Below are 12,530 nucleotides of genomic sequence, written 5' to 3'. Positions count from 1 at the left end.
CTGTAGTTCCAGCAGCAACTACCTCACTCCATGGATAGGGAAGAGTCATGAGATACCATTAAGTGTTCTGGGAAGCCCCAGGATGTCAGTGCTCACCACTGGCACCTGAGAGTTGCAGCTCCATCACACAACTCTCAACCTCCAGCCACTGAACTGCATTTGAAGCATTCCAGTCTCTCTTAACTAAACCCCACTCCAGTATCCTACTCTCCCTCCAACTGCTTATCACACTCCATTTCTTAAATGCAGGGATGGTGCCATGGAATTCTGCCAGCAATTCAAGTTCAATACCCTTTCTGTCATTTGGCTGTACAGTCCCTGGGTTTCCTGGGCTCCACTGCACAGAAGCTCCCAAGGCAGTAGCAGAACTCCCTGACAGACAATGGCCCACAAACACTCAGGAGGGCAGAGCTGTGACTGCAGTCAGGGAGCCCTTCAAAGCAAACCATCACATGCTTTTACAACAGCTGCAGCATTACAAGGTGCTCCACTGCCAACTCCAACTCTCCCTTTCCTCAAAGCAAGGCTAGTTATCAGCTCTAGTCCTTTTCTTGGGCTCCACCTCTTCACCTCCTGTGATGTGTAACAGTCTATTGGCTACAGCACTCACACCCCTGGCAAACCAAGCTCCAGTCCTGGAGCCACTACCCTTTTGCCATTACAGACACATCACCTTTCAACAGGTTAAGTCTTGAGAATCAAAGAGGACAAAAAAACTCACTGGGGACAAGGTTCTAGGAAGCAAGGTGTTTTGAGTATTTAATAGATGACATTTCAAGCCTGTACAATGCAACATCATTCAACTCTTTTGCAGGGATTCTTTTTGCCAATTTGATTTGAGAAACAGGCAGCTAATAGACAGTGCCACTTGATTCAGAAACATGCATGTGGCCTGGGGGGAAGCTCAAAGCATTAACCAAGTCAAAAGCACATACTCACTGATAAAGCATACATTGGACCACAAGGCAAACCCCTACCACTTCTTCAGCAGAATTCCATCATTCTCCTCCTGTCAAAACACATCTGTAGTGTCTCATCTTGTCTGTGACCTTTAGAATTCATCTACATATCCAGACAAGGAGTGTAAAAATAATTTTAAGGTGGTTGCAACCTAAGGCAACTCCCACTGCTGTTTCATTTCTTAAGTGAACAAGTCATCGGCCAAAGCTTTTCTACTGGGAGACATTCAGAAGCAAGTCAAGTATCACAATGTTTATTGATAGATACAAGTATATAAAATCAGGGCATGAACATGTCTTGATAAATTAATAGACTTAATTTCAGTACTGTAAGAGGGACCAATTCAAATTTCTCACCATGTCATGTTTCACACCCACAAAAACCTCTTCCAAAGGGCATTAAACCATCTCTTCAGCCGATCAGTTTTTGTGCAAGTAAACTGTTCCTTTTAAAAAAGACTTGTGCACTTGCCCAGGCTCAAGGATATTAAAACCTAGCACATAAAGCCCATTACTAGAGGTAGAAATACAGGCAAATATACTATTACGGCAACAACCATCGATTACAGTTAAGGATTCTCTGTAACAACCAAATGGATAATCAAATATTGCAACAACTCAAGTATTACACTGAGCAAAGTGCATTTCTACAGTATTCAGTGTTGCTATTCAGTTTCTAACTTAAAAACAGCCTATGATAACTGGCAGCAAAGAAGACCCTTGCAACAGACTGCTTCTGCTCGAGAACTTATGATATAATTATTGCATGCTGCTAATACACTGTTATCTAAACATTGAAGATACTCTAAAATATTTTTATTGTAGACTATTAAGACATACTACAAAAACCTTTTGCAGAGAATATCCTACTGACATACTTCTGCTTTAAATATTGTGAAACATTACAGCGGAATGAATTTTCGCAGTGGTTAGGTCAAATGCAGTTACATCATAGCAACAGTATGTTTGCACAATTTAAGGCTTTGGCTGGTTCTTTAGTCAGCTTCTTCTTCAGATTCTTCTTCTTCAGCAGTTTCCAGCCAGGTTAACCACTGGTTTACCTGCAGTTACACAAAACTGGTTTAAGGGAGCAGGAATTGTTTCCTCATTAGGTACTTCCACAGAACACTCTTTTTCCCCTCCCCTCGCCCAACTGATTTTACAAAACCTTTCAGCCACATTTGCACTACACATAGGCCTCTAGTAAATAGATTTAGGTCATCTTGCTTGCAACTCGTTCCTAGTGAAATATTCCATTAGGTTTCTAGATATTTGCAAGTCTTAGACACTTCAAAATTCTTCTCAAACGCTCCACTGCGGCAGAAATATAAAAAAACAAACAAACAAACAAAAGTCTCTTAGCAGATTTACCTGGAATAAAGCTTTGCCTTTCCCTGGAAACTCTTGAGTAATGTCTTCTTTCCATGCCAAGAAAGCTTCTTCTTCAATGATCTCCATGTCATAGAAATGAACAAAGAAGCGCAGTAACATGCCTATGAAAGTAAATTTAAACTTGGTTAGCTTTATAACCTTCTCAGCCACTTGCTGAATTTTAAGAAATGTAGGGACAAGCCAATTCGGGTGAATTCAATGTACTCACCTTTTGGAAAATTATTGTTGTAGCAGTGCACCTGGAGTGCATATAAAGCACTCACTTGCAGATCAACATGGTCATGGAGGAACTTCTGCATCACCGGCTTGAAGGAAAGCAGCAGCTGTTTTTCCTGCTCGAGCTGCTCTTTAGATGGAGCAGATGAAGAATCCGATTCGTCACTGGGTGGGTTTACTTCACTAGAAATATACTGCAAGAAACTGGACAGAAGAGAAGCCAAGCTAAGTCCTGTAAACTAAGATCAAAGCACTTGACATTTCAAGTTCAGACAACTATCACCGCAACTGTCCTCCTGCTTCCACCTGCAGTCAGGAGCAAGCACAGGGACTTGTACTGTGGTTGACAGTGCACCAGAAAAATCCTTGTTTTGCCTTTGCTACAGCTCTACATTTTAGAAAAAACACATGATCTAGACTTCCTCCCAAAGAAAACACTTCACACTCTGATGCAAGCCTTTCTTCTCCAATACAAGGGGATTTTACATGAGAAGGTTCACTCAGAACAATCTGTCTCCCCGTGTACCGCATCTCAGATTTCTGCAGAGCTCTGTTTGACCCTTTACAGTTAATGCCTTACTGAGCCTAACCAAACAAGTACTTAAAATACATTAAAACAGCATCCCACCTGGTCATCAATATATTCACAAATCCCTTATCTACATGAAGCTTGGGTGAAATGTTATCTTTAATCCACTTATAGATGGCTTGAGGGGATGGATCCGATTTTATTTGCTTTAGCAGTTCCTTCTCCAGTTTCAGAAGCGGGAACAAGAAGCTAAGCCCTTTCCCTTCCAAGATCTCCAGCATGCGGTCCTTGTTCTGGTCAATTTCTGCCAAGGAAATAAAGACACGTGTTAAGTACTTCTCAAGAGCTGTAAGGCATGGTTCATGCTCCAGCCACCCCATAAGAAACATCACTCCTAACAATAATGGCAGCTACTCCACCAAGACAACCCTGTGTGTTATTTTACTCTGTAAGGCATGGTTCATGCTCCAGCCACCCCATAAGAAACATCACTCCTAACAATAATGGCAGCTACTCCACCAAGACAACCCTGTGTGTTATTTTACTCTGGCATAAACTAGAACAGCATCTTGCTTACTCTAGGATCAGGTAACAGAAGAGCTCTGTGGCAAATCTTACCTGGTAACATTTTCTGCATATTCACTTTGCTTTGTTGGAACAATTCTGTTAGCCATTCGCGGTCTTGTAACTTAGCTAACTGCTGAAGACAGAGCAGGAAGAGAGGGAAATGGGTGCCACTTTCCAGTGGTTGAGCCAGTTCGGAAATGCTCACCAGGTCTGAAATAATGGCACGGGCTGCAAACTGTGCTAAGTAGGATTTCACCAATGGGATGTCCACCTCCAGTTTGGGGCACTGGTCCAATACATTCAGGAATGCCTAAGAAACAGTACACACACAAGATGAAATTCTTAAGTAATCTGGTTCCTGTGCAACATAATACTCATAGTATATTTTCTGTAATCACTTGCAAAGAGGATCCCAGGTTCCAACTGCCTAAATACTGTATTTCTTCCTTTCAACTGCTTCTTGCGCCCCTCACAGGTTCATGTACTATTTTTACCCCCTCAGATTAGTAGGGCTTAAAAATATTTGCACACTGCTTTTACAGCATCTAAACACCAAGAAGAGCCAAGAAACAAGAACTGCAAGATTATCAGACCACAATACCTGCATGAAGTTGTCACTGGTGGCTATTCCCTCCTGCTTGAGCAAGCTGATCAACGTACTTGCTTTCTCTTTGTCCTCATCTGATCTGTCTAGGGATTGAAGGATTACTTTGCTCAGCATCTCAGGAATGAAGTGTTTCGGAGCTCTCATTTCTCTCACAGTATTGACAGCATCATTAGCATTTCCGTTGTTCAGATACTCAGTCACAACAGCCTCCTGGAGAGGAAAGAAGCACAGGTAAACATTCTTTTTGAAGCTCACATCCAAAGCTGTAAAACTCACTACTGCACACTAACTTACAGTTTGTTTAAGTAGCTCTTCCTTAGAAGGAGGTGGTTTCTTCGTGGTCTTTGCAGGCTTCTCTTGTATAAGTGGTGGATTTGTTTTAAGACCAAGTTGAGGCGGCTGAAAAAGACACCAGAATTTGTTTCTTTGTAGCACATCTAACTTTGCTTATATCAAGTTTTAAAATACAAAACATAAAAAAGCAGATGAACTCAAATTAGTTTGGTTTCACACATTCTTTTCCCAAGTCTTGCTGTGTGCAAATACTTCTCCCCTCCCACACTTGAAATTAAGTTTTCCAAGCACAGGGAAGAATAGCAAACAACATACAGGAATTTTTTGTATTTACCTGTCCCAAAGGCGGTGTCTGAGTGCGTGGTGGTTGAGCACTGGGAGGAATCATAGTTATCTGGGGCTGAAGCTTTGGCACTTGGTTTTTATTCATCAGGAAAGACTGAGCAGGTCTCAGGCTAATCTGTAAACAGTAAATCAAAGAAAAACTCAAACTGTTTCAAGTATTCTGACCAGCAATACACAGCCATGGACTCACTCCAACTGATCTCACTGAAGCATGACTCCATTTCTACAATATTAATACTCAAATACAGATTAAGCCACATGTGTTCTGAAACTCCCCCAAAAGCAAGTTACTGGCATTTAGTTCAACTGGTATAAAAACCTGGAAATGCTCCTTTTAGATGCAGTATGTTAGAGACCCAAGAAGATAATCAGCATGTTTGCTGATGTATTTTACAGCCAAGATAAAACTCTACCAAATTGCTCAGAAATCGGGATACAAGTCTGGTTAACACTCAAAATCACAATGCAGTTTACTCTGCATTTGCAATTTTGCCTATTAGCCAGTTCTAAACAAAAAGAAACAAAAAAAAATTAACCTGGTCCAGCACTTCAGGGTTTCTAAAGTTCAGGATTTTCTGAAGTTTTAATTTAATGTTTTGTTATCAATAGGATGCATGGGAACTGATGTCAGAGTAGTGTTCCTGGAAGTGTGTGGGAAGGAAGGGACACCCCAAAAAATTGCCCTCATATCTCAGTCTTGCTCATAGGACGCTGGATACCCTAAGGAAAGTGAGGGGGGGTAAAAGGTGAAAGAGGAAGGGACAAAGAAGGAGGAGAATGAGGAAGAGGAGAAAGAGTTCCAGCATTAGTCCTCATAATAACGCGTCTTGCTATAATCATTGGGCAATATTTAGAATAGGCTGTAAATAATGTAGGCATGTCATGTACCTCATCTGCATTAAGCTGTCCTTTCTTAGAAAACCGAGGTGGCATATCCTTCGACTGTCCTTGTTGCTGGGATAAGAGTCCCTGATTCTGGGTATGGTAGAGTTGGCTTTGCCCCTATTTCAGAAAGGGAGATATAGAGAAAGAAGTGCAGATGATGGAGTGGCGTACATCATTTGGTAAGTAGTACCAGAGGGACCAGAGGAACAAAGATTCTATTCGCCAGGAAGGGAGAAAGAAGGAGCAGGGGTGGTGGGAGAGTAGCATCTATCCCTAAAAACAGGGCCATCTCTTAAATAAAACACACCGTTCTGACCCACCAAAGCCACATGCACCTTTTCTTGCAGTTAAAAAAAAAAGTGTACTTGCATCTTTTGTACAATTTAAAAAGTGGTTTAGAATTTTTGTATCAGCTGAGCATCATTTATCAGAATCAAATCTGAATAGGTCTTTCAACATAAGCAAACTTTAATCCATAACATACGCATCTCAGGAAGTGCTTCTAAACAAGCTGAAGTCACTGTCTGAACATCATCCTTACCTGACTTTTCAGAAAAGATTTGCCTAGGTCTCCAAACTGGGATTGAGCAGAAGGCATGAGGTGACCCCCATGGCCATTGAAGAGTTGGTTTGAACGATGGCGTCCCATGGTGGGTGAGAATCTATCCTGAATAACCCCTGGACCAGTACCAATTCCGCTACCTGGATCAGCAAGGAGACAAATGAGCGTTTTAGCTCTTGTTGAGCACAGCAGAACCACAGCCACCCCATCACCCCTGTGGTGTCAGTGTACCTGGCATTTGTCCAAACATATCAGCAAGCCCTCCGAGTGGGTCCCTGTCAAGTTTCATCCTGGGTGGCATGAAGGGTCCCTCCAGAAAGAAGTCGCTTCGCATCCCTTGAGACATAGGAGCAGGAATAAAAACTCCCAGATCCTTTAAAACAAGAATTGTAAGTTTGGTCAGTTTCAAGCAGCAGTCCCAAGAAAGCCAGGTTTTTAACCCCCAACTACCAAAGTCCATCTGATTTTAACTCTTAAGCCAACTGCCACATATGTGAGAAGTACTCCCGAGTGCACAGTACCAAGGCAGGCTCTGGACCTCACACGCAACACTCACTTTTACTGCATCTTGACGGATTTGATTGATAGTCTTTGGTCCATTGTCAAGAAAAGCTTTGCGAGGAACCCAGTTGTGTTCTCTCAACTCCACAGTATCCTTGGAACAGAAGAGGATATTGGGAAAGGATTCAAGACCATTTTGCAAGAAAAAAAAGCAGCAGGGAGACATTTTATCATCATACCTGCAGCAGGAAACGAATCCTTGCTGGCAATTCCTTACTTGACATCAAGGAGCGCATACGGGCAAAGTACTGATCCATTAAGGACTAGAGGAACAAAAGTTACAAATTAGGATAATTCTGTCAGTACCTTGAGTGTTTTCCCTCAAGGCATTCGAGACAAAATAATGCAACAAGATGCCCATTCCTGGCATCTTTAGCTCCTTGACAATAAGGATCTAATGCATCAAGACATTTGAATCAGAGATGAGCAACACAGCCAAAACTCTGTTCATTTTAAGCTTGAATTCCAAGCTCCCATCTCTCTAATCACCCAGCTGTGCTTAGAGTAGTTCCTCAGCACATCTTTTCCAGCAGAGTTTAAAAACCAACAGTCTCACTTATATGATTTCCTGATGACTCTAACTGCACCCTGGTGAGATGTTTAAAACTGTTTAAAAGATTGTCCTTTTTTATCAAGAGAATTGGTCTAGACGCCATAGTTGGCACTCTCTTCTCTGAAAAATTGAACCTCTGTTTTGTACTCATGAATACTGAATACTGAAGGTTCAAGCAATCAAAAGTCTTAGCCACTTAATTAAGTTTAGGTTGATGACTGCTCTAGATAGGCACATACCTTGGCTTTCGCATGATCTAATCTAGGTCCCACTGTCCTCATTATCTGACAGAGGCACTCCAAATCCTCCCCCATATCTTTGAGTTGAACTCTCTTCTTCTTTTCCAAAAGCTGAAAAATTAAAGGGAAAATTTAGGATTTAAAAATTTTATAAATGACAATTCATAATAAGCAATAAACTTACTACAGACGCATAAAAAAACATTGTTTTGTTCTGAAGGTAAATGGACTTAAAAATTAAGAACTGACAATTCTTAATTGTGTGTACTTTGAAGCCCCTACGGCACACTTCCGTCTGGGCAAAACTACATTTTCCCTGGGAGACAATTCCTATAGCTTAGAACAAAGCTGACTTTACTTCTAAATCATGCCAAAAGATAACAGTAGGGGATGGGTAAACATCAGGAAACATTTTTGTGTCATTTTATGCTCCTGCTCCAAGACTCTCAAGAGCAGTACTGCGTGTTGGTTTTTTTCAGTTGTTAAGTTCTGTTTTGCTCCTAGCTTCCTCCCAGTCTGAATACTCACTGTTTTGATGCACTTATGAAGGATAGATTCATGAATAAGATCAAGCTTGCCAAGTTCTCCAATGAATTTGATGTTCCCCAGCATCTTGATCTTGGCAATGGCTCTCTGTTCCTCCTCCTCAGGGAGGAGGGGACCATCATGCTTATCATAGACTGGAAAACAAAGAAGCCTGTTTTAGGTGGCTGTGGGAAAAGACAACAAATAGATTCTGTATTAAAGTGGTTTTAAAACTTACTATCAACATTTCTGGTTCGGTTTTCAAATTCATCTTGAAGTTTAGATATTAGGAGGCGTCTGAATGTCTGCAAAAAGAGAACAAAGAAAACAATTAAGCTAATCAGGGCAGCTACAAATGCATGCAAAATTTACCATTCCATATTGAGAGATGCACTCACTGTGCTTTGCTTCTGTCCTGGATGACTCTCTGCTGATGGGCCATCAAAGTTGGGTGCATCTTCTGCCAGTCGCAGACATAGTTGAGCGTACAGCGAGCTATACTTGGGCTCTTCAAGGGCTTTGTCTACGATCTACAGAGATTCAGGTTGAGTAATGCAGCAAGCAGCAGTAGGGTGCAAATGTTATCAGGAGAGTTACAAGACACAGAATGGATTATTACCACTCTCAACTAGAACATTCTGGTTTCTGCTTAATCAAGCACAGAAACAGTGTAGTCCAACACCAGTCAATGCTGAAGCAAAGGACAAGAGCCATTGCTTGCTACTGAAGAGACTCTATAATCCTTGGTCACCAAAACTCAGGTTTACTATGCCAACACCCACGTTAGCGTCACCAATCTGACACTGTTGAAAAAAAGTGAGGTATCAGTTACATCAGTGTCCCCAGAGGTCACCAGTGGTAGCCTTTCCAAAACCAAGAGGCTTGCTCCTCAGGATGAGAGGAAGAAGGAAAGACCAAGCAAATAAGATGGCCAACTGGCACCTTAGATTATTAAAAACATAACCATAGAACCCCAATCACGGTAAGTGATCGTGGAGACGTCTAAATGAGCAACTTAAAACCATTACACCTACTTCCTCCTCAGTACATCCTTTTTTACATAGGAAGCAGAGGTGGGACATGGTGTTTGATAATCCAAATACAAAAAAGCATTATTCATGCTACTTCTATAGCCCATCAAAACCAACCAAACCCCACCTTTTAGCATACAAGAAAATCGTAGTTAAAAGAAATGCAACCAGCTTACCAGCAGTATGACCCCTTTTAGGATGAGCTTAGATTCTACACCCACATTGAGGAGCTCAAGGCATAGCTTGTCAAACTTTTCAGGAGTAAGCTTATTTAGTATGCTAAAAAGGAACAAAAACAAAAACCACACAATATACGCATATTGTAAGTATGTTACAAGTCACTTTAGTCTAATTTTTATTTTTTAACACTATTAAAAAGTTCAATTTTCCAATCAACTGGGTTGAGATCTTCAGACTGTGAAGTATCATTTAAAACACTAATCTGCTTACAAGAATTACTTTCAGTGTTTTCTGCTGCTAGATTATCAGGCTGGCTCCTTGCTAAAGGACACGTCTCCCCCAGACTCAAGGCCCACACCACCCTTTTCTCCAGCCCATTTCTTAGGTACACAATGCTAATGAAAGCAGTAAGGCAAGAAGAAACTTTGTGAAGAACTTACCCTCTTACTTTCCTGAAGATTGCATCATGTCGTTCTTTGTCGTTTGCGGAGTCGTCATCTCGTCTAGTGCTTCGTGAAGGAATCCATTTCTGAGCGTTTTGCCCTGGGGTTTTCCCCAGGAACTCGCTGCAAAATTTTGAAGAATACAGTTGTTAAAACAGAAACAAGTGCCCTTTTAGCCTTTCAGTGTTGCCTTATTCAACCAATTTCATTAGTTGCTTTGTTAAGAGCACACAGTTGCCCCAGCTGCAACATCTGCTGCACAGGAAAGTACTGAACAACAATGCCCGGCACCCAAAAACTCTCTCCACGCTTCTTAGGTTAAATACATGAACAACCCCAGGCACTGCCTATCAACCAGGAGGTACACTTTAAAGGGCACAGACTGGAAAACATTTAAATGTCTTTAAATCGGTAGGCATTTCTGGTACAACATTAAAGCTAGCCTATTTTCAGTTCTATATTCACTATCAAGCATGCTCTGACTTTGAAATCATGCAAATCAAAGAGCAAGATGACATACCTGTTGCTGGCAGTCTTGGGATAGTGCTGAGGTGCACCCCTACCACCTCCTCCGCCTGAAGAAGCACTGTTAAAAACAACCACGGATCACCGGGTAAGTCCAAACATCTCTGTTTTGGTATAAACACTGCTCTAATTTAAGATGCCCTCCAAGGAGATTTGCCATTGCTAAGTACTCATCAAACAAACAAATGGTACCTGAAACGAGAAGCACCCCCTTCTGCAATCGCACTCTCCACTTTGGCGGCTTGACAACGAAGAATCTTCAAAAGAATAAAATTAAATTGACGGGGTAGGGAAAAACAAAACCTAGAAAGACAAACCAAGCATTCATATTATACTTGTTTACTATCAGCCACAGCGTCTAATTTTAAAAAGTACAAATGTTTGTTTGACAATGAGAACCCTCCAACACTGAACTTTACAAAAAGAAAACTTTCATTCATGCAATACTTCGAGACAGTCACAGAAAGGCCGATTTCATCATTACAGCCGTGCTTCCCAGCGGGGCTGAGGGCAAAGAGACACGGGAATCATGGACTGAGCAAAACCCTTAAGTCCACCCAAAAGCCAAGAGTACTCGCAGAGAAGAGCGCAAGTACTTTTTTCTTATTATACAGCACAATGAGTCCTTTACTGACGTGATTTAGAAACTACGATTTATAATGGCACGACAAAGGAGCCAAACTCTGAATTGAAGAACACCAGACAACAAAACGCACGCTTTAATGCAGTCAAAGGCGTGTATTCTGCGTCCAAATGGCGTACCAAGCCACCAAATAACGGAGAAAAAGTACCGTCCACAACCAACTCAACTTTCAGCTTGCAGAAAGAACCGCACTGCATCGCTCACGCAGCAGAACGGCAAGCACGGGGCCAGAAACGCCTGGCGGAGGGAAGCCTCCAAGCGTCGCGGATGCGCGCGGAGCCCTGCCCGGGCCGAGCGCGGCGAGCGGCCCCCGCCCGCCCGGCGCGGGCACGCGGAGCGGGGACAACATGGCGGCGGCGGCGGCGGTGAACAAAAGGCTCGGCCGCGGAGGGCGCCCCCCGCAGGCGCCGCGCGGCGCCGCCGCCCCCCGCCCCGCCCGGCGGGCGCCGCCCGCTGCCCGCGCCCGCCCGGCTCTTTGTTCTCCGCCAGGGCGCCGGGCGGGACCCGCTCCCCCGCACCACGGCGGCCGCCCCGGGAGGCACGAGGGAGAAGCAGGCGGCATCGCCCCGCACCGCGGCGCCCGAGCCCCCAAACAGGAAGCGTGGGCGAGGCGGCTGACGCGGCGCTTCGGCAGCCCGCTCTCCACTCGCGCCAAGGGAAGGCAACGAACAATTACAAAAAAATAATTAAGAGAATCCTCTCGTCCCCTCCCCACCAGCAGTGTGGCTCCTCAGACCGCAGCCCGCTATGTGTACCGCGGCTTCCCCTCCAAGGGAAATCTGGGGGGCAGTGCGGGCACCATCCTGCAGCCGAGCCGAGGCCGCTAAAGGCATGGTCCGTACGGACACGCACTGCCCGGTCCCGTCTCCCTCGCTCTAACCTGAAACGTTGCCGCTCAGCCTCCCCTCCGCGCCCGGCAGGGGCTGCCGAGCTCCTCCACCCCTTCGCTCAGCGGCGGCGGGACTCCCGAAGCCGGCAGCGGGAGCGACCGCCGGCCCGGGCCGCCATTTTGTGCGGGAGAAGCAAACAAGCAACTGACAAGAAAATGGCGGCCGCTCCGGGCAGCCGCCATTTTAGGCTGCAGCTGCAGCAGTACCCGCTCACTCCCGGCCCCAGACCCGCGCTTCTCCCGCCACTCCCGCATTTCTCACCTTCCCTAAGGCCTTGTCAGCTTCCCCGGGTCCCGGCGGCTACCAAGGGCAGGGGAAAAGGCAAGAGAAGGGGGGGGAGGGGAAGGGAGCCGGGGACCGGGGCTGGGGAGGGGAAGGGGGGAGCGCGCGGGACAGGGCGAGTCTCCGAGTCACCACAGCAGCAACAGCAGCACCGACCCGATGGCTCCCCCCGCCACCTCCATAGAGCGCCGACCGCCGCCGCCGCGTCTCGGGTGCTCCCCGGCAGCCCCACTAACTTTATCACCCTTCACGCAACCTACCCCACCTCCCGCCGCCACCCGCCAATCGCGGCCGACCGCTCC

The 12,530-nt window shown here is 44.7% G+C and overlaps 1 protein-coding gene and 1 non-coding gene across 3 annotated transcripts; both read right to left on the bottom strand.

Moving 5' to 3' along the window:
• Positions 1-1,197: 1,197 nt before the first annotated feature.
• Positions 1,198-12,474, bottom strand: EIF4G2 (eukaryotic translation initiation factor 4 gamma 2). 2 transcript variants are annotated; one of them, XM_068194607.1, is made up of 22 exons: positions 12,208-12,474; positions 10,606-10,716; positions 10,409-10,474; positions 9,886-10,011; positions 9,442-9,544; positions 8,633-8,764; positions 8,473-8,539; positions 8,238-8,389; positions 7,710-7,820; positions 7,097-7,180; positions 6,913-7,011; positions 6,588-6,729; positions 6,336-6,496; positions 5,798-5,911; positions 4,899-5,024; positions 4,565-4,669; positions 4,265-4,480; positions 3,715-3,973; positions 3,196-3,400; positions 2,560-2,771; positions 2,331-2,452; positions 1,198-2,020 (listed from the first exon to the last, which is right to left on the bottom strand). In XM_068194607.1, exons 8-22 carry the CDS (start codon positions 8,319-8,321, stop codon positions 1,955-1,957), a joined length of 2,106 nt encoding a protein of 701 aa, XP_068050708.1. In that variant the 5' UTR covers positions 8,322-8,389; positions 8,473-8,539; positions 8,633-8,764; positions 9,442-9,544; positions 9,886-10,011; positions 10,409-10,474; positions 10,606-10,716; positions 12,208-12,474; the 3' UTR covers positions 1,198-1,954. The 2 variants fall into 2 exon arrangements, with proteins under 2 accessions (XP_068050708.1, XP_068050709.1); XM_068194608.1 differs by lacking the exon at positions 5,798-5,911.
• Positions 5,588-5,756, bottom strand: LOC137476716 (small nucleolar RNA SNORD97). The gene has a single exon (XR_011000551.1). It is a non-coding gene; the product is annotated as a small nucleolar RNA SNORD97 (small nucleolar RNA).
• Positions 12,475-12,530: the final 56 nt, after the last annotated feature.

The sequence above is a fragment of the Anomalospiza imberbis genome, chromosome 6, assembly GCF_031753505.1.
Source record: "Anomalospiza imberbis isolate Cuckoo-Finch-1a 21T00152 chromosome 6, ASM3175350v1, whole genome shotgun sequence".
Taxonomy (NCBI): domain Eukaryota; kingdom Metazoa; phylum Chordata; class Aves; order Passeriformes; family Viduidae; genus Anomalospiza; species Anomalospiza imberbis.
This window is presented reverse-complemented; position numbering and strand designations above follow the sequence as displayed.